This window comes from Aspergillus campestris, assembly GCF_002847485.1.
Source record: "Aspergillus campestris IBT 28561 chromosome Unknown P168scaffold_5, whole genome shotgun sequence".
NCBI lineage: Eukaryota > Fungi > Ascomycota > Eurotiomycetes > Eurotiales > Aspergillaceae > Aspergillus > Aspergillus campestris.
The window spans coordinates 526,590-547,113 of NW_020194340.1; the positions used below are offsets into that span (position 1 = coordinate 526,590).

The window sequence follows — 20,524 nt, forward strand, 5'->3', positions numbered from 1 at the left end:
TGTCCTTCTTCATGTTTTTTTTTTCTCTCTCTCTCTCGATTCCCTATCCCAGGTCTAGCCTACAGAACTGTTTACTTTCTCTGGCCTCTTCTTTCATCTATATTGATCGGGACCCTTTCCCCCCTTTTATTCATTTCTGAAGGGAAAGGCAAAGAGACCAAATGTAGTTACGCGAGATCGACATAATGTAATGACACAGATGCTTGATGGTTTTCTCTCTCTTTTATCCTCCCTCTTGTCAATTGAGTAGATCAACAAATTGTTCTAGGTATCTAGTCTATCCACAAAATAAAAAAAGCCATTCCCCGGGCAAAAATGATGCTATCGAATCCTTGTTTGTCGTTATCGCTAGCCTGTCAGTAGTGTATACAAGTATACATAGATCCCAGAGGTACCCACGGTAAGGTAAGATAAAGTAGTCAAAGTAAAGTAAAGTAAAGTAAAGTACTACAGTAAGTCCGACTCCTATGGCGTGCTCCAGCAGAAAGAGAAACGTGATCGATATGGTAGCTTTGTCTAGTTACAAACATTGATGATCTGTTTGATGTACCTAACCTGGGTATCCAGCCACCTACCTGTTCAATTCTAAGATTGATCTGAGTATACCTCCTATATAATATCTATCTAGTTTGGAGAATTATTTATACTATAGTACTATTGTACTCCGTACCCACCTAGATATCAGTAAGTCTAGTTTATCTAGAAGGAATATACCAAGTTAAAAGTGATGCTTATCACACCGCTAGTCAGTACCGAACTAATCGAGGTACATACAGGACGCTGCAAACAGGCAAATTGCTTTTCATCGTCTTATCAGTTGAAAATGAGCAACAAATAGTAAATAAGAACTGAGAAATGATAAATAAGGATGAAATAGACTAAACCAAACTAACAATAGTACTGTGTATACTTATAGACTGTCCGGGGGTACTCTGTACTCTGTACTAGTTATTTAAAGCAATCGCTGTTCCCCCCGGTCCCTCCCCCTGATCCTTTCGTCATGAATATTGCTGCCATAAATCAAGAAGCCGCCCATTTTGATTCTTCATTCTGCTTTTTTGTTTTCTTTCTTTCTTTCTTTCTTTCTTTCTCGCTTTCTCGCTTTCTCGCTTTCTCGCTTTCTCTCTTTCTCTCTTTCTCTCTTTCTCTCTTATTTTTTCCTTCCCTTTTTTCGTCTGGTTGAAAGGCTCCCCATTCAAAGATCATGCAATGAATTATATCCCGTCTCAATCAAACTCCGCGAACCCCGTGCATCCCCGCCGATATGCCAATAAAACAATCCCCCCAGCTTCGTCTTGGTGACAAACTTGGCCTTGGCTTGCACCGTCCGCGGCGTGTCGTACGTCACAAACCCACCATCCCCCCCAGAACACCAGGCCGCACCCGCCTTGTCGTCGTGGTGCTCTTTGGCCCCCGGTCGCGGTAGGTCGCTGTAGTCGAAGACGCCGTCCTCTCCACCGCACCCCGCGTACCGTTGTCCGGTATTGCTGCTCCCCAAGAACGACCGCCCGTACGCGGGCACCCCCAGCAGGAGCTTCTTCGGATCGACCCCTTGGTGCAGCACGTAGTTGACAGATGACTGACACGAGATGGCGCCGTTGGAGCGCCCATACAGCTGGGCCTGATGGCCCGTCTCATTGGCCCAGGGACCAGCGAAATCGTACGCCATGATGTTCAGTAGATCGACGTACAGCGACGCCTTGCCGAGATCGATGTTGCGGAGAGCCCACTGGCCCGCTGGCAGACACGTCGCCAATACATACCGCGGCGTCGGCAACCCCTCCCGAAGTCGCGCCAACAGTCGAACGTAATCCTGACCCTGCTGCGGATCCGAGGGGTGCTCCCAGTCAACTAAAGCGTGGAGTCAATACCGACTGTTCACCATTGTGGATCTCAACCAAGGAGAGCAGGAAACCCACTGTCGATGCCGTCGAGTCCGAACTGGTCGACCAAGGCGCGGGCGGTGCGCACGAATGTCTCGACGCGGGATTGGCTCCGAGCCACGCCGGCGAAGTTCTCGCTCCCCTTCCCGCCGCCTCCGACGGAGAGGATGATCTTCATCTTCGAGTACTGCTGCTTCATCTGCGCGAACGCCCGGAGGCAGCCCTGGGTGCCGTCTACCGGCATCTGTGTGTCGGCCCACTCATCGCTCAACTGGCAGAGTCAGCTTGACTGTATCCCACATGCACCACGGGGTAGAATACATAGACCGTTCCGTCTTCTTTGACCCTAGAGAGAAGAAAAAGGAGTTGGTTAACCAGTGACCCGACCGGATCCCCCGTGGGGATGTATATACGTATCGGTATGCAATGTGAGTATGTTTAGTACCAGGCAAACGCGTAGAAAATGTGAGAAATAAAGCCCAGGCGGAGGGATGACGGCGGTTGCTTGCGATAGATCCGCCAATTGGGATAGTAAGCGGCGTTGAGGAAGAAGGGGACCTCGTATGAGCTGCTGCTAGAGCGTTCGGCGGCCTTGCGGCGCCAGTGGGGAAAGAGGGAGCCGGAGAACATGGGGATTCTGCGAGGAAGGGTTGAGGTATAGAAGTGACCAAGAAAATGGGAGATTGTCAGGAAGGCAAATAAATACAAAAATAAAAAGAGAAGTCAAAGAAAAGTCTGGACGAAGCAGAAGAAAGAAGACGAAGACAAGATGAAGATGAAGATGGAGATGAATGGATGAAGCGCAACTGCCCCAATCAGCTCACTGTCACGTGTGGGGTTCCTTCTTCTCCAGCTTTCTCTTTCTCTCTCTCTCTTCTTTCCCTCCGTTCTCCGTCATAGTTCTTGTTCCCCCTCGGTGGTTATTGATTTATATCTTTTTCATATATTCATTCCAGACCCATTGGACTGTGGGGTAATCCCATCGAGAACGCCCCATGGATTCCAATCCTACACACATCTTGTGGACAACGGCCCAAGTCACAAACAAAGAGCTGGGTGGACCCAAAGATTGAATAAATTAATAAGTAAACAATAAAATAAATGAAAGGCAACCCGATCAGCTCGCCCAAAAGCAGAATGACATGACCTCCCTCGAATTCACCGTGCAGCTCGGTCCGTCAATCATAATCTACGCCCAGTTTACTCTCATATGATACGTCGGACTCCCCCGCCTCCCGATAACTACGAGGTTGCCTCTCGACAAAGCGATTGACGACGTGAGTGATTGACGGTTGGACGGACTTCATCTGATGGATCCCAGCTGGTTGAATCGGATCCTCGATACGGGGAACCATCGCTTGTCATTGTGACCAGCTGGTTGCGGCCCGAATCGCACAGTGACGACGGACTTTGCCCCCCAGATCGGATCCCCCAGATCACGAAGATGCTATTATTGGATGCCCTGGCAGCCTCTCGACGGACAGGATCATGCTGGCTTAAGTTCATGCCAGACCTCGGTGAGAAAAGCTCTGGCGGTAATTGGTCGCACCAACCTCGTTCATTCCTTTTCACACCCAAACCCAGGCTCCGTGGGTGGATCTCCAGTAACAGCCATGGTTGTCGGGAGGTTTGACCGCGCAAAAGAAGCGGAGAGGAGGATGGCCAGACGATGAGGGGGAAAAAATCTTCACTCAAGGTCAGGGACTAGTGCTGGTTTCTACCTAGACCGGACGATCTGTTGGGAGGCGATGCTCTATTTATTCTCCCCGTCTTTCCTCTTGGTGTCGTTTTGCTTTTTCGCACTCGCCTCTAGCCTGGAAGTTGCTTTTTGCCCCTACCAGCAGATGTGGGGACGGAGAGAATGCAAGCGCCGCCTAGTCCGAGTGACTAAGGGATTTTCCTTTTCCCCCGCATGACAGACTGCGAGTCTCGACGCCGCCACTTTGACTGGTTGTTGTCGTCGCTCGCTCGGGGTCACTCCCTAATGCAGGGTATCCGTCTGGTCCTCGAGACACACCGCGGGAAGTAAGTACGGTGACAGGGAATGGGGATCCTAGCCTAGAATTCTAGGCCATGTGATCTTTATCGGAAGCAGTTGCCTACCGCGGAAGGGCATCGTGGGCAGACAGATAGTCAAAACTACCCAAGTCACGATGCGGCGAATGGAGCTTCGGTCCTCACTTGCTCAGTAATTAGAGGGCCCGTATTCCGCTGACGGTAGGCTGACAGGCCCCCTGGTTCGTGGCACACTTCCAACTGCGCCAGTGAGATTGACTATCCTCCGCTGCATGTGTTGTTCGATCATGGACGTGTAGAGTGAGAGGTCTCTCTGGTTACAACCCAGATATCACCATTGTCAGTAGTCTGTAGCGAGATGTCGAGGTAACTCGTCCATTGCTGAATAAGGATGTCGTAGACGCCGTATCTCCAGTTCATCATAGACAGAGACACCAGCGGAATCTACTTCCATCTACAATGGACAAACCATCCCATCTTTCCATAGCATGACCTAGTATAACCCGGGGCATCCACCCCCGCACATCCCATAACATCCAACAACCCACCATAACCGAAATCCCCGACGATCTGACCTTTCAACGAGCTCCAATCTACTTCATAAGTAAACTAATTGCATACTATAATCTAATATAAGCGCACAAGATAAGTATATCCGTATGTTCTCCGGTGTATACCGGAGACTATACGAACACAGCCTTAAGAAGGCTCAGGTCTAGTTAGGACATACATCGATGATGCAACCCTACGGCTGGAAATTGTGTCACCGGCTGCGCTTACGGAAGGATCTTCTAGTTTAACACCTAACACCTACCTATCTACTATGTATCTATTATAAAGAGGACGGTTTACGCCAGGCAATATCAAGACTTCGTCTGTCTTCGAGTACGGTGATGCAACCCACCCTACACGTGAGAAAACAGGTATAACCAAGCACTGGCTCGGAGGAGCATCTCGTGTCTAAAATCTGATAAGATCCCATGAAAAAGATGGTTCATGTGAAGATTACTCGGATGGGATAACTGAGTAAGTTTTGCTCGTATCTGCATCGACCACCCATATTGGGGGAAACAAACCTTGCTGTGGCAAGTTCAGTGAATAATCGTGTGTTAGTGAGCCTATTAAGTCAAAGAGATATATGCTAGGGAAGTGCTCTCGAAGGAACTATAAAGAGAGGGAGATATCGGGGCGAAAAGCGCTCTGGTGTCTCGCAATTGACGATCACGCCTGCTTTTGCTTCTGCTGGTTTTGATATCCTTTGAAGCCTTGAATCATTAGTAATTAGTTATGGCAATTATCGCTGGTAGTGTACCCCAGTGTGAGGAAGCAAGGGAGCTGTCGATCTCCCCTAAGTCTTTGATAAACCAAGACATCAAGGGAAGGACTCGATTGTCGGACCAGATAGATGAGCCCTATTGGTGTACGATGCGTGCCACAGTGACTGGCTATTCAGAGCTCCACAAGCTGATCGGTGACGGAGACGTCCAAAATTTCGAGCGCCTAATAAAAGAAGGCATTAACATTCTCATGCGAGCCTTCGAGACCCTCGAGAACCCAGCCGAAACAAAGAAAGCCATTGTGGACCTAACCCTGAGTGAAGATCTGGAAAGATGGCGCGCGCGAAGATCAACACAAGCTCGGGCGTATTCTCCCAAGCAAAGGAAACGGTTTAACAATGACATCAGCAAAAGTGATTGAAACCCTGCACATTGAGAACTGGCCGGCGCCCTTGTTGACGAATAATACGCTTTTTGGCATCGGCATGGTCAACATGCTGATTGGAGCACACGACCCGCAGGGGAGGCAGCAGCCCGGGGATTCGATCCAGCGGCACTGATGCATGATTTTGTCTTCAGCAACCCGCAAACCGATATCGTCGACGTAGGATCCGACCTCTACAATTCCGAGCTAGCCAACAGTGTCTTGGGTACTGCAGATGTGACAGACACTGGAATTGTCACCGAGGAAGCGTTGCAACGGGTGTATGATGCGTATGCGCACTCGTGCGGGCGGATGTATACTGAGCGGTGGTCAGACTCAGGAGTCCGGATGGTTTCCATATTATTTACCTGGCATATTGTGAATAATAGGCACGGATTCCTGCGACGCGCATTGCTTGGCTTTTCGAAAGTCAGACGGACTGCGGGAGGCCAAAGGGAAGCGGACCTTGAAGAGGCGTTCGATGTGGATTTCCGCACCACAGGGTTCAGTAGGCATTTGGCTACTGCTTGCAACGGCCTTGAACGATGCGATCAAGTACAGCAACGCGCCAAATCCAGCAGTGAGCAGGATATATTCGATGAATGTTGGTGGCTTCTCTCCGGCCGCCTTCTGCAATACGTCACGGCAGGAGTGGTGTCCGAGGTCGAAGAAGACGAGATTGCGGAAGAATTGAGAATCACTATGGCAGTGATGTATGCGCATGGATTAGTGGATGATTTGGCCTGGTCACTCGCTCATGCGAGCCACCATGCCTGGCAGGTGAATCGCCTCTTCGAAGCGGCTATGTGGGGTAGTTTCTTGGATGATGGTAATCTGAGAGGTCGCTTGGACCGAAAAGAGTAGCGGATTTCACAACGGGATATTTGAATTGAAGAATATATCACTTTCGTAGAATGCCATTGATTGAATCTGTAAGTTGGGTGCCGGTTCTACTATTTCTCTTCCAATATTCTCTATTGCATATATCTCAAGGCCGCTACGCCAAAACGTTGGCCAACGTTCGGTATAGGGCTTAACCTGACTGATATACCCAACAATATACGGCCTATTACGATAGCAAATCATATCTAGCTACAAGATCGTTCGGTGCCTACGCCAGTCCATATATGGCCGTACGCCAATGCGAGAGGCACTCTGAAAAGGCGCATTCCACATTCAATTAATTTCATGTCTTCGGCCGAACAATTGCTAGTCCTTGTTTTACTTTGCGTCTGTTGTGCCAAATGATCAACATTCAATAACTACCGGTGTTTGCTTCGACCGCAACTTCGGCCCCGAAACACGATGTCATTTCCAGTACTGACAGCATTCCGGCTCTTGGAATTAAGCTGGGGAGGATTCAAGTGAGTCCCCAGCAATTTCGAGGTATGTACTGGGACTGTACTAAAGTTCTAGTCCGTTGTGGCCCTCACTCACTCACATTTCTTAACTCAGGGGGAGCCCTGGGGGCTATCATACTTCGCCTTTAGGGTATCAAGGCAGGCGGTATGCCGATCTCCCATATTTTATCCCTTTTACTGACCCCAGTCAATCCATGGGAGGGGCCCAGTTGGTCTGGTTATAGTTCTCTCGATGGGATAGGCTGGTATTTCTCTCATGCAGTCATTCCTCGCAAATATTGATGTTACAGAAAACAGTAGCCCTACTATAAGCTTTCTCTTACCAGTCATCTAGCCTGTCTAGCTGCATCTTTTATTGGAACTAAGATATATAGGCAAATGAGCCAAATAATAGAGATCATCCACAGTGTCTTGATTTTCTTTACTCTCATGGAAACCATGAAGTCCAGGAATTCCGGCCGCAGCTGAGAAAACTTCCCTATTCAGCGATCATGTACTCCTCGAATGGAGAATCTCTTACCCCCTACGCCAAAACGCTGGCCAGCGTTTGGTATGGAACTTAACCTGATATGCCCAACTGTAACTGCAGGATTCTTTCATTCAACGGTTCAAGTATGGTGTTGCTAGACTCCACTCCTTACTGTTCAATGATCATTCATCAAGTTCGAGACTTCGCGTGCTGATCATCATCCCCCGGGTCCAAATACGAGGACAGATAGATGGTTATAAAAGCCATTCATGATGTCACAGCCAGCCACAGCATACCAATACAGTGCACATTTCTCTCTCTTCCTCTACGTCTCCCCCTCCATTCTCCGGAATTTAAACCTGTTTGTACAGCCGATACTTTAAAAAAGGAATGACACACGCACTAAAGTGAGGCTATCAAGCTGGTCTCTCAACCCTCATCCGCGACTAGCACGGAGGGCGTTATAATGAGCACGGTCATGCAAATCGCAATGAGCAAGATGCACACTTTCCCTCCTATGCCGACCATCTCTTCCAGCTCCCAGGCAGGTGAATACTTGGAAAACTTCCAGTGATAGAAGGGATGGTATGTTCATTCTATACACCTGAACCATTGTCCATGGGTACTCCATTAGACTATACCGTATATAGAGAAAGATTTTCGGGCACATTATATTCATTACTAAAGAGGAGTTGCTATCTCACATTCCCGACAAGAAGGAGACTCGAATTTATTGGAACAACATGGGATCGGATAGTAGAATCATAGGTGCCTTTAATAAGGTAGTAAGCGCATGGGGGATAGAGAGAGAACCTAGATATTCTATACAAACCCTAACATGCAAATCTTTCATTGCTTGACACAGCGGATAGCAAAGCCAAAACATAAAGATATCATTCTTATCCTCAACAAGCTGTGTGATCTGGGAATGGAATGTCGGGATGTCGCCCGGTCCAGACATTCCTTAGTATATCAAGGATGAATAAAGACTTAGAACAGCAAAGGAATGGAATGAGTTGAAGAGCTCGAAATAATCGAGCCCTAATATATCACTTCTCAGAGTTGACCCCATAGACATCAGGTATAAAAAGAGGCTACTACCCCAGGTGAATAGTATCTCATCAATCAACCATCCGTCTCTCTCAATATTCTCAATATTCTCAGGCTCCAACTTTCCCCGAGCTTCCCATAGCATCAGACATTACCATCCAAAATGCAGTTCAAATCTCTCGTCGTTTTCACCTCTTTCTTTGCCTCCATCCTGGCGGCGGCTCCTAGCGCCGACACCAACCTTCAAGGGCAGTCCGCAGGTGAAACTCTCAGCAATTTCCAAACCCAGGGACTTTGCTGGGCTGGCGATGCCTGCACAGATGTAAGTTTATGTCTCCATTCACACAGTTTTTGAGGCAATACAATTAATGACTGGTCTTAAACAGCGCAACTGCTGTGACTTTTCCCGCGGGCCTATTCCCGGCACCGGATATTGCGAGGTTAGTCAACTATCCATATCACTGAATATCCTCGGAATATATCGTCTAACTAGACATGGATCATTAGTGCTAGATAAGCGCGCCATGCCCAGAAAGTCTTGGTATGGGTTTTTTTGGGTTATGGTTGACTGTGTTTCCCTGTACTGCTGTGCGAATGCAAAGGCTGTCGATATCACAATGTCCTATTCTGTACTCTAATATTTTGATCAATATTACTATTGAGTACTGAAACTCGTACTCTATTTTAGCAACTGATGACATATATAGTATACATGTCATGCTTAATTACGCTATCTGCCATGATTTGGTAGATGTCGCAATATAAGATGTCATATGATTACGCACAGAGCGCAAAAGTGGCACGATGTCTTTTGATTATTGGAGATATCAGTCGGGTTGGGCTCAGCACCAAACGCTGATCAGCGTTTTGGCGCAGCGGCTAAGAGTATATTGTAGCCAGTTGTTTATTAGTTGGTTAACTAAGAATGGTTTCATGATCACGGCATTTCGTGTAGACTGGCCACCATACTCACCGGATTCCAACCCCATTAAACACGCGCGGGCCATGCTTAAACAACGCATCTATGAGATTGGTCCTAATATATAGTCATATGGAAAAATCAACGCGGATTTTAGTCCTCATTTTAGAACCATAATTGAGCAAGCGTGGGAGGAAATAGGGCAAGTTTGACTGGTTAGTGGAGTCTATGCCGCGGCGTGTACAAGCAATTCTGATCGCGAAGGGCTAGTATACTAGGTATTAGCTTCAAAATTAAATTTACCACACTCGTAGTCCTTTAGTCCATCATTACTAAAAATCTCATATGGTTTATTAGAAATTTGCAGGTGTGGTGGTTGTTTAAAGAAGCCAAATGATTATATATATTTTTGTTGCACGATGATCTTTGGGTGTAGAACTATATAGTGATTAGCGAGTCACGTGGACTCGAGGGAGCTGGGTGAGGTGTGGGTAAATTGCCACCGCCTTCCATTTTCGTCAATATTGTCGATAAGTTCACGTTTCTTCGTCTTGCTCCATCTCCAACTCCAACATCTCCCCGTTTCGCCCGCGACATTCAATAACCGGGTGTTCAATCCGGCGGAGGTATTGATATCAACCAGGATTTCCAGTTAAACAACGGATTACCTCCTATCTGTTGTCCTCAACGCAACCTATCCGTTGGTCACACCAGGCTTCACACCTCATCATCACCACATCTCCTCCCTCCGACGCCCATCATGACGACCGACGTGCACCATACGGCGGCGCAAATCCTCTCCACCGACCGGACGCGTGATCCCAACTATGACGAGCTCTCCTTCGCCCCGTTCCTACGCAAGAGTTTTGGCTTCGGGTTGGCCAGCGACGTGCCGGTGTGCAAGGCCTACAGCGAAGGCCACTGTCCGCTAGGACCCGCCTGCCCAGATCGCCACCCGACGCCGTCACGCGTCACTACCTCCACGACCACGGCATCGGGGCTGGCCCCGTCGACCACGCACGGGTCGCTGGTGTGCAAACATTTCCTCAAGGGGCTCTGCAAGAAGGGGCTGAAGTGCGAGTATCTCCACGAATACAACCTGCGGCGCATGCCCGAGTGCCAGTCCTTCTCGCGGTCCGGCTACTGTCCCAATGGCGACGACTGCCTGTACCAGCACGTGCGCGAGGAGGCGCGTCTGCCGCCCTGTGAGCACTACGATCGGGGGTTCTGCCCGCTGGGACCGCTGTGCGCCAAACGCCACGTCCGCCGACGGTTATGTCCCTTCTACTTGGCCGGGTTCTGTCCCGATGGCAAGGCGTGCCAGTCGGCACATGCGCGGTGGTCGGAGAACCTGCCGCCGCCGTCGATGCGCGTGGAGAAGACGGAGGAGGAACGGGAACAGGAGCGGGTGTTGATCCGGGAGGAGCAGGAGAAGGAGAAGGAGCGGGAACGCGAATGGCGCAGCGAGCGTGGGCGCGGTGGGGGATTCATGCGGGGACGGTATCGGGGGCGCGGACGGGGATAGTTTAGAGCTGGGTTTTTCTTGTTTTGTGCTTTCTTTTTGGGCTTTTTTTTCGGAGATTGGTTTCCATCCCTCGATACCCCGTGGTAGCTTGACCCATGTATTATGATCTATTATTCTTGTTGTTGTTATCTATATGAACATGGTACAATTCGGTATGCTGCATACCATATCCGCAATAACCAATGGTTTATCCTGAAATGTACCAAGCGGAAACATTTTCATCTGGAATTCGGTTGTATTTAGTTTTCTAGATTTTGGTGGTGCCACTAAGTGGATCGACAGATGACATCACGATCTCTGCAAACAGCTTGGTAGCTTAGAACTCCATCATGGGGAATATACTAGAACAGAGACTCAAATAAAAGAACGCGATGATCAGTTGGATCTAGACTGGTATTCATAATCTATTATTGATCGTTAATAATATGCACCACCCTTGTTCATCAAAAGAGAGAGAGAAACAGGTTCATACTGCCGATCTTGTTCATTTGTCAACGATCGGTCAGAGTCGACTAAGTGGGAGAAACGCGACATGATTGGAGTTACATCAGAAAAGCCCCACTTTCAGTCGATTACAGGATGCTGACACTCGGCTTGGTAACGATGGAGAAGTGGGACGCTGAGCTCCAGTGGAGGGGTTCTGCCTTTCTATATAACTTCCCTACCTCCCCTCATCACTTGGCAGTATCCAATATTCTATCTGCATCTTCTCTCTGCATTGACTCTCTCCTCAGCTCTTCTTTTCAATTCAATTCAATCAATCGAATCCGTCACAATGGCTCCCAAGATCGCTATCATCTATGTATACCTCCCCTCATCTAAACTCAATATCCTGGGGGAGAAGAAACTAACCAACCCATCCCATCCAGTACTCGATGTACGGCCACATCGTCAAGCTGGCCGAAGCCGAAAAGAAAGGCATCGAAGCCGTGGGTGGCACAGCCGACATCTACCAAATCGCCGAGACCCTCCCAGAGGACGCCCTGACCAAAATGCACGCTCCCGCAAAGGCCAGCCACCCCGTCGCCACAGTCGACACCGTCAAGGACTACGACGCCGTGCTCTTCGGCATCCCCACCCGCTACGGTAACTTCCCCGCCCAGTGGAAGGCCTTCTGGGACCGCACCGGTGGCATCTGGGCCTCGGGCGGCTACTGGGGTAAGTACGCCGGTCTGTTCGTCTCGACCGGTACCCAGGGCGGTGGTCAGGAGTCCACTTGTCTGGCGGCTATGTCGACCCTGGCCCACCACGGCTTCATCTATGTGCCGCTTGGATACAAGACTGTCTTCCCTCTGCTGGCCAACTTGAATGAGGTCCACGGTGGCAGTGCTTGGGGTGCGGGTACTTTTGCCGTATGTATCTCCTCTTCTTTACTCTTATCTTTTACCTGGTTAGGATGTCAGATCTGACTGAGACATGCAGGGCCCCGACGGTTCGCGCCAGCCCACTCCCCTGGAGCTCGAGCTCGCCGAGAGCCAAGGCAAGGCCTTCTACGAGCACGTTGCTCGTGTCAACCACGCGTGACTACATGATAGCAACACTGCCACGGCCGCCTCATCCCAGCCCTCGCAAACACAACAAAACCAGCAAAAACAACAACAACAACCCCCGCAGAAGAATAGCCGCCCGAGCGGAGAGCAGCAGGCGAGCCGTGCGGCGAAGAGCGAGGAGGGGGGTCCGTGTGGATTGCCCAAGAAGTGCACCATCCTCTGATTATGGCAACGCGCTGTCAGACTCTCTTATATTTTATACCCGGTGTGGTCATGATGGGTATACATCTAGATCCTCTTGAATAATTAATGAATGCATATACTTAAATTATCGGTCTCTATGATATTGTGGGAGTAGTGATGGGAGACTGATCAAGTGTACTGGGCTGCCTTTGGGACTCGGAGATAAAACGACCTTATCCTTGTCGGATTGTTTTGATACCTGCAGATCGACATTCCTTGGATATAAGAAGAGCCTTGTCCGTTCCAAAGGGGAAAAGTTGTGCGTTGCTTTTTCGAGAGCCATGGCAAGTCAGGATAGGTCCGCAATACTACTCCGTAGTTTAATCTCATCGTGATCCTTTCTAGCTCTTGGTGTGATCTCCCTTGCAGGGACGCATCAGACGTATATAAATCAAAATCTCGGACGATACAGGGTGAGGCTCCAGAGAAATGCCGAGATTTGGAATTGATTATTGCTCTCATAGCATACTATAAAATCTTTTCTCCGCGCGTCCTACCAAGCCCTACCGGAGCAAGTATCTTATATGTCAAACAAGATGACCGATATTTCGGAGACTCGGCAGAGGTCAAATGATCCAGCACGGTCTTTACCTTTCATGAAGGCTTATGTGTCCGGTTTATCGGGTTGGGAGATTTGACCAGCTAGATGTGCCGTGGTTAGTTCTTCGTGTTTAGGGCTACAGTATATGGTCAAACTGATCACTGTGGACGAGAGACATAACACGAGGCAATCTACCACACGAATTGAATTATTCAAGTTTAAAGTAGAAGACAGCCTTCTAATCATGACACTTTGAACTATAATTATCATGTAGTTTGTATATGTAAGAATGAGGCTGCTATTTCCCCTACTCTATAAACCTCTATAGTGAGTACTCCGTAGTCCGAAGGTAAGTATGGCGGGTAACCAGATTACTCCAAATACGTCATACCCCCCCAATATCATACGGTAACAATGGTAACCACCATACCGATGACGATAAGCCTTGAGCTCCTTTCAAACCTCCGCTTTCTTCAGCTTCTCTTTCTTCCCTCTTCAGCTTACTGTCTTTCCCTTCCACCAACTCTTCTTCTCTTTCATTCCCCTACCCTATCTGTCTTTCTCTCGAACGCCATGGTCCCGTTTGACTGATTACCTGCAACCCTCTTGACGATTGAATGATTAATCCTCCCATTCCACCATTGCCGTGAGCCATCGGTTTCCCCTCCTACGTCGCCCTCCTCGCCGTCCCATCACCAACTGCATCTCGACACCATGACGGAACGCCCTATTATCCTCCGATTCGAAAGCCGAAATGGCCAGTTCCGGCTCACCGTTAGCCCCAAGGACCTTTTCCCCACCCTCCACGAGAAGGTGAACGAAACCCCTCACTGGTCTTTGGGCGGAGATCACAGCGCGCTGACTTCTTCGCACTCCTAGGTCGTGGAGCATCTTCCCTCCGAGGTGGATCCATCATCGGTCTGCCTGTCCAACCGACCGATCGGTACTGGTGGCGAGGAACGGTTTCTGAATACTCTCGATGGCGTTGCCATCGAACAAGTCGGTCTAAGGTTAGCCGGTCATCGGAGACCCGCAGTTCCCGGTCGGTGCGGGATTCGCTGACACCTTTCAACGCAGGCACGGCGACAAACTTTTTATTGGATACACCGAAAAAGGACCCCAGGATGGCACCGCCAACGGCCACACCGTCAGCAATGACACGTCCCGGCGCCTAGACGGCGCCCCCGTGCCACAGAAAGAGACCCCCGCCGTCTCGGGGAAGAATCCGTGGGAGGTCGTGCAACAGTCGCCACTGGACAACAGGTTGGACAGCAAGGATGGTAAGATTCCACGAAAGCTGGACTCCAAGATGTGCAAGCACGGGCCCAAGGGAATGTGTGACTATTGCATGCCGCTGGAACCCTACGACCCGAAATATCTCGCGGAGAAAAAGATCAAACACCTGTCCTTCCACTCGTACATGCGCAAGATCAACGCCGCCACCAACAAATCCGAATTGAAGCAGTCCTTCATCCCCCCGCTCAGCGAGCCGTTCTACCGGGTCGCACGCGACTGCCCATCGGGCCATCCCCAATGGCCCGAAGGAATCTGCAGCAAGTGTCAGCCCAGCGCCATCAGTCTGCAGCCGCAGGAGTTTCGCACCGTCGACCACGTCGAGTTCTCTTCCCCCGACCTCATCAACTCGCTGCTGGACTTCTGGCGGAAGTCCGGGGCCCAGCGCCTGGGCTTCTTATACGGCACGTACGAGGAGTACACGGAGGTCCCGCTCGGCGTCAAGGCCGTCGTTCAGGCGATCTACGAGCCGCCGCAGATGAACGAGCTCGACGGCGTCACGCTGCACGAGTGGGCCAACGAGAAAGAGGTGGACGAGGTTGCGCGCCTCTGCGGCCTGGAGAAGGTCGGCGTCATCTTCACGGACCTGCTGGACGCCGGTCAAGGCGACGGCTCCGTCGTCTGCAAGCGCCACATTGATTCGTACTATCTGTCGTCGCTGGAGATCGCCTTCGCCGCGCGGCTGCAGGCGCAGCATCCCAAAGCCACCAAGTGGAGCCGCACGGGTCGGTTTGGGTCCAACTTCGTGACGTGCGTCCTCAGCGGCGACGACGCCGGCGCCATTTCCGTCAGCTCTTACCAGGCCTCGGTGAGCGCCGTGGAGATGGTGCGGGCCGACATTGTCGAACCATCCGCCGAGCCGTCGGTCATGCTGGTGCAGTCGGAGGAGGACGACCCGGAGAATCGGTCTCGCTATATCCCCGAGGTCTTCTACCGCAAGATCAACGAGTACGGCGTCAGTGCCCAACAGAACGCCAAGCCGAGTTTCCCCGTCGAGTTTTTGCTGGTAACGTTAACGCACGGGTTCCCCACGGGAGCGGCCACGGCACCCCTCTTCACCGACAGCAAGTTCCCCATCGAAAACCGCGAGGTCATCGGCGAGAGCCAGGAGCTGCGCCATGTGGCCCAGAAGCTGGTGTCCCACGGGGATCCGGACCAAGCGATCCGCGCGGTGTCCGACTTTCACCTTCTATGCTTCCTGCACTCCCTCTCGACATTCAACAAGGTAGCATCCCCCCCCCCCCGTTCTTACTTCCCTCCCCACCTATATGGAAGTCGATTGACACATTCCAGGACGAGGAAGCGCTGCTGGCCCGCGTGGCAACGTCGAAGCGGCCGGTGGATGGAATGCAGCTGATCAACACCCCCGGATGGGCGACGCTGGTGACAATTCTTCAGGAAAGTGGTGAGCGCCCCCCCAAGCGCCGCTGGGACGCATCTCCCTCCCTAGTGGTCCCACCGGGCAAACGCCGCCTGGCCACTGCCCGGGCAGAATCTCCCCGGTCGGACAGTGAACAACTTGCTAAGCGGTTCAAGGGAGCTAGTCTAGAATGATTTGACTGGTGCATCGCCTCGCCGTTTATCCGATTCGGGTCGTTGGCGGAGATGGAAGTTTAGTCAAGGGAAAGATGGAAAGATAGCGAGGGAAATGTATCTGTGCCCCGACCCGGTAAATATCCGACTCGACCCGATCTTTCTCGATATCCTTATTCCTCGCTAGCGCCCACTCGAATCGAGCTCCGAGTTTGATGATGGAATGGTTGGCTGGATGACGATGGTTATGATGGGCTTTCTACCTAGGATAAATAAATAAGCTAGTGCATGGATCCGGTTGATCTAAGTGTCAGAGCGGACATTGCCTCAATGCATCTTCAATCGGAATAGGATATACTATGAACCAGGATGCATCGGACCCTAGGTATCAACATTTGACATTTTGGAATGGATGGCATATACTCTTCATTGGGTAATGTACAGACGACATGTTCAGTTCAAGTCCTCGCTTATCTCAATCTGGCCTTTCACAAATCAAGACATAAGGCAAATATACAAACCTATCACCTCCACCCTTCAACAAAGAATCCACTACATATGTTCTCACAACACCTCCCGTCGACATAACCAACCAGGAAAGCAATCAGACATCCTCCCCCCCACCCCTCACCAACGCCCGCAACCTCTCCCCCAAAACCTGCCGTCCCTTCACATCCCTCCACACCTCATGCGGCGCCCCCTCAACCGTATCCCAATGCTTCAAATTGCTCGTCACCCGCGTCAACTCCTCCTGCGCCTTCCCCCAGCGCTCACTCCGATCGACCTCCACGCCGGAGCTAACAACCACAAGCGGCGTATCCGCCATCTGGACATGCCGCGCCGTCTGAATCTCCGACGCCGTCAGCGACCGCGCCACGAGGTTCTCCTGCAGTCTGGCGCGAATCGCCCTCCCACCCTGGTACGCAGAGCGGCCGAAGACGCGGTCTTCGCGCGTGCGGCCCTTGAAGATCGCACCCGCTAGTCTGTCCACACCCAGCGGGGATAGGATGCCCCGCAGCCAGAGGAGGAAGCCTCGGCCTGGGGCCCCGATCCGACTATTGAGGTACTGCTCGTGCAGCGGGTCGATCAGGAGCAGACCCTGGACCTGGAGGAGGTGTCTGCTGGCGAAGATGCGGCTGTAGATGCTGCCGACTCCGGCGGAGACGAGCACCCAGGGTCCCTCGGCGCGGGGGTCGGCGTCCTTGTCTGTGGTGGATGCTAGCGCGAGAGCCTCGGAGAGTGCGTCCGCTACCATGCCTGCGCTGTACGGTGATGGGGCGTTCTCGGACCATCCTAGGCCGGGTCGGTCCCAGTAGCAGTAGCGCGCGATGTGGCCTGCTTGGCGCATGTCGTCTAGGAAGGGCTGCAGGGAGTCTTCGACGGGGCCTTCGCCTGCTTCGAGGAGGACGGTGGGGAGGGTTTCGTTGGTGGCGGACGTGGAAGGGGGTGGAGGGCCGACGCAGGCGAGGTGCACTTGGTAAGTGTCTCCGTTAACGTAGTAGCGTTTTCCGGGTGGCGCGAGGGAGGCGTCACGGGCGCGCAGGATGAGAGTCGCGGTGATGAGGAGCGCGACGAGGACAAGAACAGCCATGGTGACGGTCTCGCCGAAGACGGCGACCCATTCGCGGAGCGGACGGCGGGTCTCCTCGCGGCCGGTGAGACGCTCTTCTTCCTCGCGCTTGCCCCAGGCGACGGAGCGGGTGCGCAGGACATAGAAGAGGGCGAGCACCATTGCCCAGATGGCGGAGGCGATGCCGACCCAGCCTTCTTCGACGCGGAGGCGCGGCACGGACAGGATGATGATCCAGTCGATTGTGAGCAGGCCTGCGAGGATGGAGCCCCAGATTGTCATTGGGAGGGAGGGGATGGCGAAGAGGAGAAGGTTCATGGAGAGGCCCGCCAGCGTGAGCGTCGTGAAGCCGAAGGCGAAGAAGCCTGATCCGCGGGTGTGCATGCCGGGTGGTGTTACGAAGAGTGAGACGAGGAGGAATGTCCACCAGATGAAGGTCACGGCGAAGAGGATGACGGTGATGCTGCGCAGGGCGCGGATAGACCAGAGGTTGTATGGGGAGACCTGTCGTTTCTCTTTTGTCAGGAATTTGGGATATTTCGTTAGATTCTGTTGGAAGACATACGGCTGGATCGTCCGGGCTCAGATAACCAGGTTGACCATGCGGTAACAATCGAGTGCGCTCGTCGGGATCGCGAGATACAGACGGTCGTCCAGACTCTTGATCATTACTATCGCCAGTTCCATTTCCATTTCTATTGTGGTTGCGACTGCCCCCACGCGATGGGGAGCGGTTCTTCGGCCAGAGAGACGACATGTCGATGGGATGCGATGGTTACGGCGATGGACGGTGGTTGGGCCTAGGATGGAGGATAAGAGGCTGTCGACATGGTGATCCTGATGAGCAGCGGTGATGTCATGATGGGAGAATAAGTGACACAGTCTCATACACAACACGATTGCCGTGGAACTGACTATCGGTGTGGTGATGAGGTCATTGGTCATGGGGGAGCCAATAACTCAATCGATGAAGCTTATTTAGCATTCTTCAAACAGGTAAGCGGAACAAGATTGACGCTAGCCTGCGGTTTGGTAATCTTCTGTTTCACTCCGTCCATGGTCGATATCGATAGAATTGGATTGTTGGACGTTGGACGTTGGACGTGGATGAGGAGAAAAGACGAAGGCCGTGATGTGTGACGTCACGAGTCTATATACCTGAGGCCGATAATTATGCCCTGCATAATCTGTATAATTAGATAAGCAACACCGATAAGATAACACAATCCCCCGCATCGTCTTGGGCTTCGGGGAAACTTCAACATCGCCAGATCAGCCCACACATTCTATATTGCTTGCTCCCTTCCCCATGAGTGACCTTCTCCGTTCCTTTGCCAAAGCCAAGCTCGCTCAACTCCCCGCGGATCCACCCGTCCCTGTCATGGACCCGCCGCGGGAGGACGACGAGGAGCATGAGTCCTCGTCCGTCTCGTCCTCCAACACCGTGGTTCCCTCTCCCAGCCGCCAGCTATTTTCCCGGCCAGACAGGTCCGTTCTCTTTCTTCTTTCTTCAAAAAGTAATATTAGAAGACTAATTGATATAGGACAACCCAATCCACCCTCCCCTGGACCGACTTCTTCACCCAGGAGCTCTTCCTCCCCAACCCCGCCACCCACATCACGCACCATGTCTATCTAACGCCTCCCTCCGCCGCCTCCGCGCCGCTCTTCGTCATGCACCACGGCGCAGGCTCGTCGGGTCTCTCCTTCGCGACTTGCGCCGACGAGATCCGCCACATCCTCCCCAACGCCGGCATCCTCTCCGTCGACGCCCGCGCGCACGGCCAAACAGCAGGTACAAATGGGGAAGAAGAACAAGCGGAAGGCGACAACATGGATCTCCGTCTGGAGACGCTCTCCCAAGACCTCGTCTTCGTCATCCGCGAGACACACGCGCGCATGCACTGGGAGAAGCCACCGGATATGGTCCTCGTGGGCCACAGCCTCGGGGGCGCGGTCATCACGGACGTTGCGCGGAGCGGCGAGCTGGGGGCTAAGTTGTTGGCGTATGCAGTGCTGGATGTTGTGGAGGGTATGCACTTTCTCCTCCTGGCTCACTCGTGTAGCGAGCATTGGTCTATACTATATGATCTACACACACTAACAAATCACGGTTAAATACAGGCTCCGCATTAGACGCCCTCCAAAGCATGGAACAGTACCTCTCCACACGACCCTCACGTTTCCCATCCGTCGCATCAGGCATAGACTGGCAGTATGCAATGCATCCTCTCCACAGAACACCTCTTTCTATCCACGCCCGCTAATCGCAAACAAATCAGCACCCGCTCCCGCACAATTCGCAACAAGGCCTCCGCGCGCGTCTCCGTGCCCTCCCTCCTCGACGAAGAGTCCTCCCCCTCCGACCCGCAAAAGCCCTGGGTCTGGCGCACCAACCTAGCAGCTACCAAGCCCTTCTGGGAAGACTGGTTCGTAGGCCTCAGTCGCAAGTTTCTCGAAGCCAGGGGAGGCAAGTTGTTGCTGTTGGCTGGGACAGACCGGTTGGATAAGGAGTTGATGATTGGTCAGATGCAGGGTTTGTCTTTTCTTCCCTTCCCTTATTTCTTCCTGTCTTTCAGTCAAAGACGTACTAACGAGACGCTACAGGAAAATACCAACTCCAAGTCTTCCCCGAAGCAGGCCACTTCATCCAGGAGGACCAGCCGAGCAAAACAGCGCAGATCCTCGTCGACTTTTACAAGCGCAATGATCGCAGTGCCCTGGTGCTGCCGCCCAAGGTGGCTGATATGCAGGCTTCTGCTGCGATGCGGTCTGGATCGGGGACTGCGGCTGGGGCTGGGGCTGGGGCTGGGGCCGGCGTGCTGGCTGCGCAAAAAGGGGACCGGACGGGGTCGCTGAAGAAGTCTTAGTTGCACAGTATACAGGTTATATACGGACCAGGAATAGATGTAAATGAATAAATGAATGAA

At 51.9% G+C, this 20,524-nt stretch overlaps 8 protein-coding genes across 8 annotated transcripts; 6 read left to right on the forward strand and 2 right to left on the reverse strand.

Moving 5' to 3' along the window:
- Positions 1–1,195: 1,195 nt before the first annotated feature.
- Positions 1,196–2,513, reverse strand: P168DRAFT_235425 (glycoside hydrolase family 18 protein; the record flags this gene model as incomplete). Its single annotated transcript, XM_024833470.1, has 4 exons — positions 1,196–1,851; positions 1,920–2,154; positions 2,205–2,229; positions 2,329–2,513. The coding sequence occupies 4 exons, from the start codon at positions 2,511–2,513 to the stop codon at positions 1,196–1,198; spliced, it is 1,101 nt and encodes a 366-aa protein (XP_024693378.1).
- Positions 2,514–5,324: 2,811 nt separating this feature from the next.
- P168DRAFT_317832 (uncharacterized protein) lies at positions 5,325–6,464 on the forward strand (the record flags this gene model as incomplete). Its single annotated transcript, XM_024840144.1, has 3 exons — positions 5,325–5,589; positions 5,698–5,890; positions 5,990–6,464. 3 exons carry the CDS (start codon positions 5,325–5,327, stop codon positions 6,462–6,464), a joined length of 933 nt encoding a protein of 310 aa, XP_024693379.1.
- Positions 6,465–8,576: 2,112 nt separating this feature from the next.
- P168DRAFT_289648 (uncharacterized protein) lies at positions 8,577–9,059 on the forward strand. The gene is made up of 3 exons (XM_024837045.1): positions 8,577–8,802; positions 8,867–8,920; positions 8,988–9,059. Exons 1-3 carry the CDS (start codon positions 8,644–8,646, stop codon positions 8,991–8,993), a joined length of 219 nt encoding a protein of 72 aa, XP_024693380.1. The 5' UTR covers positions 8,577–8,643; the 3' UTR covers positions 8,994–9,059.
- Positions 9,060–9,869: 810 nt separating this feature from the next.
- yth1 (cleavage polyadenylation factor RNA-binding subunit YTH1) lies at positions 9,870–11,199 on the forward strand. The gene has a single exon (XM_024837046.1). It carries the CDS (start codon positions 10,160–10,162, stop codon positions 10,922–10,924), a length of 765 nt encoding a protein of 254 aa, XP_024693381.1. The 5' UTR covers positions 9,870–10,159; the 3' UTR covers positions 10,925–11,199.
- A 90-nt stretch (positions 11,200–11,289) lies between these two features.
- On the forward strand, positions 11,290–12,888 carry pst2 (putative NADH-quinone oxidoreductase Pst2). The gene is made up of 3 exons (XM_024837047.1): positions 11,290–11,726; positions 11,794–12,276; positions 12,347–12,888. Exons 1-3 carry the CDS (start codon positions 11,700–11,702, stop codon positions 12,446–12,448), a joined length of 612 nt encoding a protein of 203 aa, XP_024693382.1. The 5' UTR covers positions 11,290–11,699; the 3' UTR covers positions 12,449–12,888.
- Positions 12,889–13,691: 803 nt separating this feature from the next.
- Positions 13,692–16,166, forward strand: npl4 (nuclear protein localization protein 4). The gene is made up of 4 exons (XM_024837048.1): positions 13,692–14,011; positions 14,078–14,208; positions 14,276–15,716; positions 15,785–16,166. The coding sequence occupies exons 1-4, from the start codon at positions 13,913–13,915 to the stop codon at positions 16,043–16,045; spliced, it is 1,932 nt and encodes a 643-aa protein (XP_024693383.1). The 5' UTR covers positions 13,692–13,912; the 3' UTR covers positions 16,046–16,166.
- Positions 16,167–16,395: 229 nt separating this feature from the next.
- P168DRAFT_326575 (mitochondrial integral membrane protein) lies at positions 16,396–18,696 on the reverse strand. The gene is made up of 2 exons (XM_024841141.1): positions 18,160–18,696; positions 16,396–18,098 (listed from the first exon to the last, which is right to left on the reverse strand). Exons 1-2 carry the CDS (start codon positions 18,349–18,351, stop codon positions 16,629–16,631), a joined length of 1,662 nt encoding a protein of 553 aa, XP_024693384.1. The 5' UTR covers positions 18,352–18,696; the 3' UTR covers positions 16,396–16,628.
- ppe1 (putative ribosomal protein/carboxylic ester hydrolase (Ppe1)) lies at positions 18,677–20,490 on the forward strand. The gene is made up of 5 exons (XM_024841142.1): positions 18,677–19,082; positions 19,139–19,626; positions 19,719–19,809; positions 19,877–20,130; positions 20,202–20,490. Exons 1-5 carry the CDS (start codon positions 18,904–18,906, stop codon positions 20,462–20,464), a joined length of 1,275 nt encoding a protein of 424 aa, XP_024693385.1. The 5' UTR covers positions 18,677–18,903; the 3' UTR covers positions 20,465–20,490.
- Positions 20,491–20,524: the final 34 nt, after the last annotated feature.

Excerpts from the sequence above, each read along its gene's own strand:
- P168DRAFT_289648 (XM_024837045.1), top strand. The coding sequence starts at position 8,644 with ATGCAGTTCAAATCTCTCGTCGTTTTCACCTCTTTCTTTGCCTCCATC. Across the intron at positions 8,803-8,866 it reads CTGGCGATGCCTGCACAGAT|CGCAACTGCTGTGACTTTTC; the intron begins GTAAGTTTATGT and ends GGTCTTAAACAG.
- yth1 (XM_024837046.1), top strand. The coding sequence starts at position 10,160 with ATGACGACCGACGTGCACCATACGGCGGCGCAAATCCTCTCCACCGAC.
- pst2 (XM_024837047.1), top strand. The coding sequence starts at position 11,700 with ATGGCTCCCAAGATCGCTATCATCTAT. Across the intron at positions 11,727-11,793 it reads CCAAGATCGCTATCATCTAT|TACTCGATGTACGGCCACAT; the intron begins GTATACCTCCCC and ends CATCCCATCCAG. Across the intron at positions 12,277-12,346 it reads GGGGTGCGGGTACTTTTGCC|GGCCCCGACGGTTCGCGCCA; the intron begins GTATGTATCTCC and ends TGAGACATGCAG.
- npl4 (XM_024837048.1), top strand. The coding sequence starts at position 13,913 with ATGACGGAACGCCCTATTATCCTCCGATTCGAAAGCCGAAATGGCCAG. Across the intron at positions 14,012-14,077 it reads TCCCCACCCTCCACGAGAAG|GTCGTGGAGCATCTTCCCTC; the intron begins GTGAACGAAACC and ends TCGCACTCCTAG. Across the intron at positions 14,209-14,275 it reads ATCGAACAAGTCGGTCTAAG|GCACGGCGACAAACTTTTTA; the intron begins GTTAGCCGGTCA and ends CTTTCAACGCAG.
- P168DRAFT_326575 (XM_024841141.1), bottom strand. The coding sequence starts at position 18,351 with ATGTCGTCTCTCTGGCCGAAGAACCGCTCCCCATCGCGTGGGGGCAGT. Across the intron at positions 18,099-18,159 it reads TGAGCCCGGACGATCCAGCC|GTCTCCCCATACAACCTCTG; the intron begins GTATGTCTTCCA and ends GAGAAACGACAG.
- ppe1 (XM_024841142.1), top strand. The coding sequence starts at position 18,904 with ATGAGTGACCTTCTCCGTTCCTTTGCCAAAGCCAAGCTCGCTCAACTC. Across the intron at positions 19,083-19,138 it reads CTATTTTCCCGGCCAGACAG|GACAACCCAATCCACCCTCC; the intron begins GTCCGTTCTCTT and ends TAATTGATATAG. Across the intron at positions 20,131-20,201 it reads GATGATTGGTCAGATGCAGG|GAAAATACCAACTCCAAGTC; the intron begins GTTTGTCTTTTC and ends GAGACGCTACAG.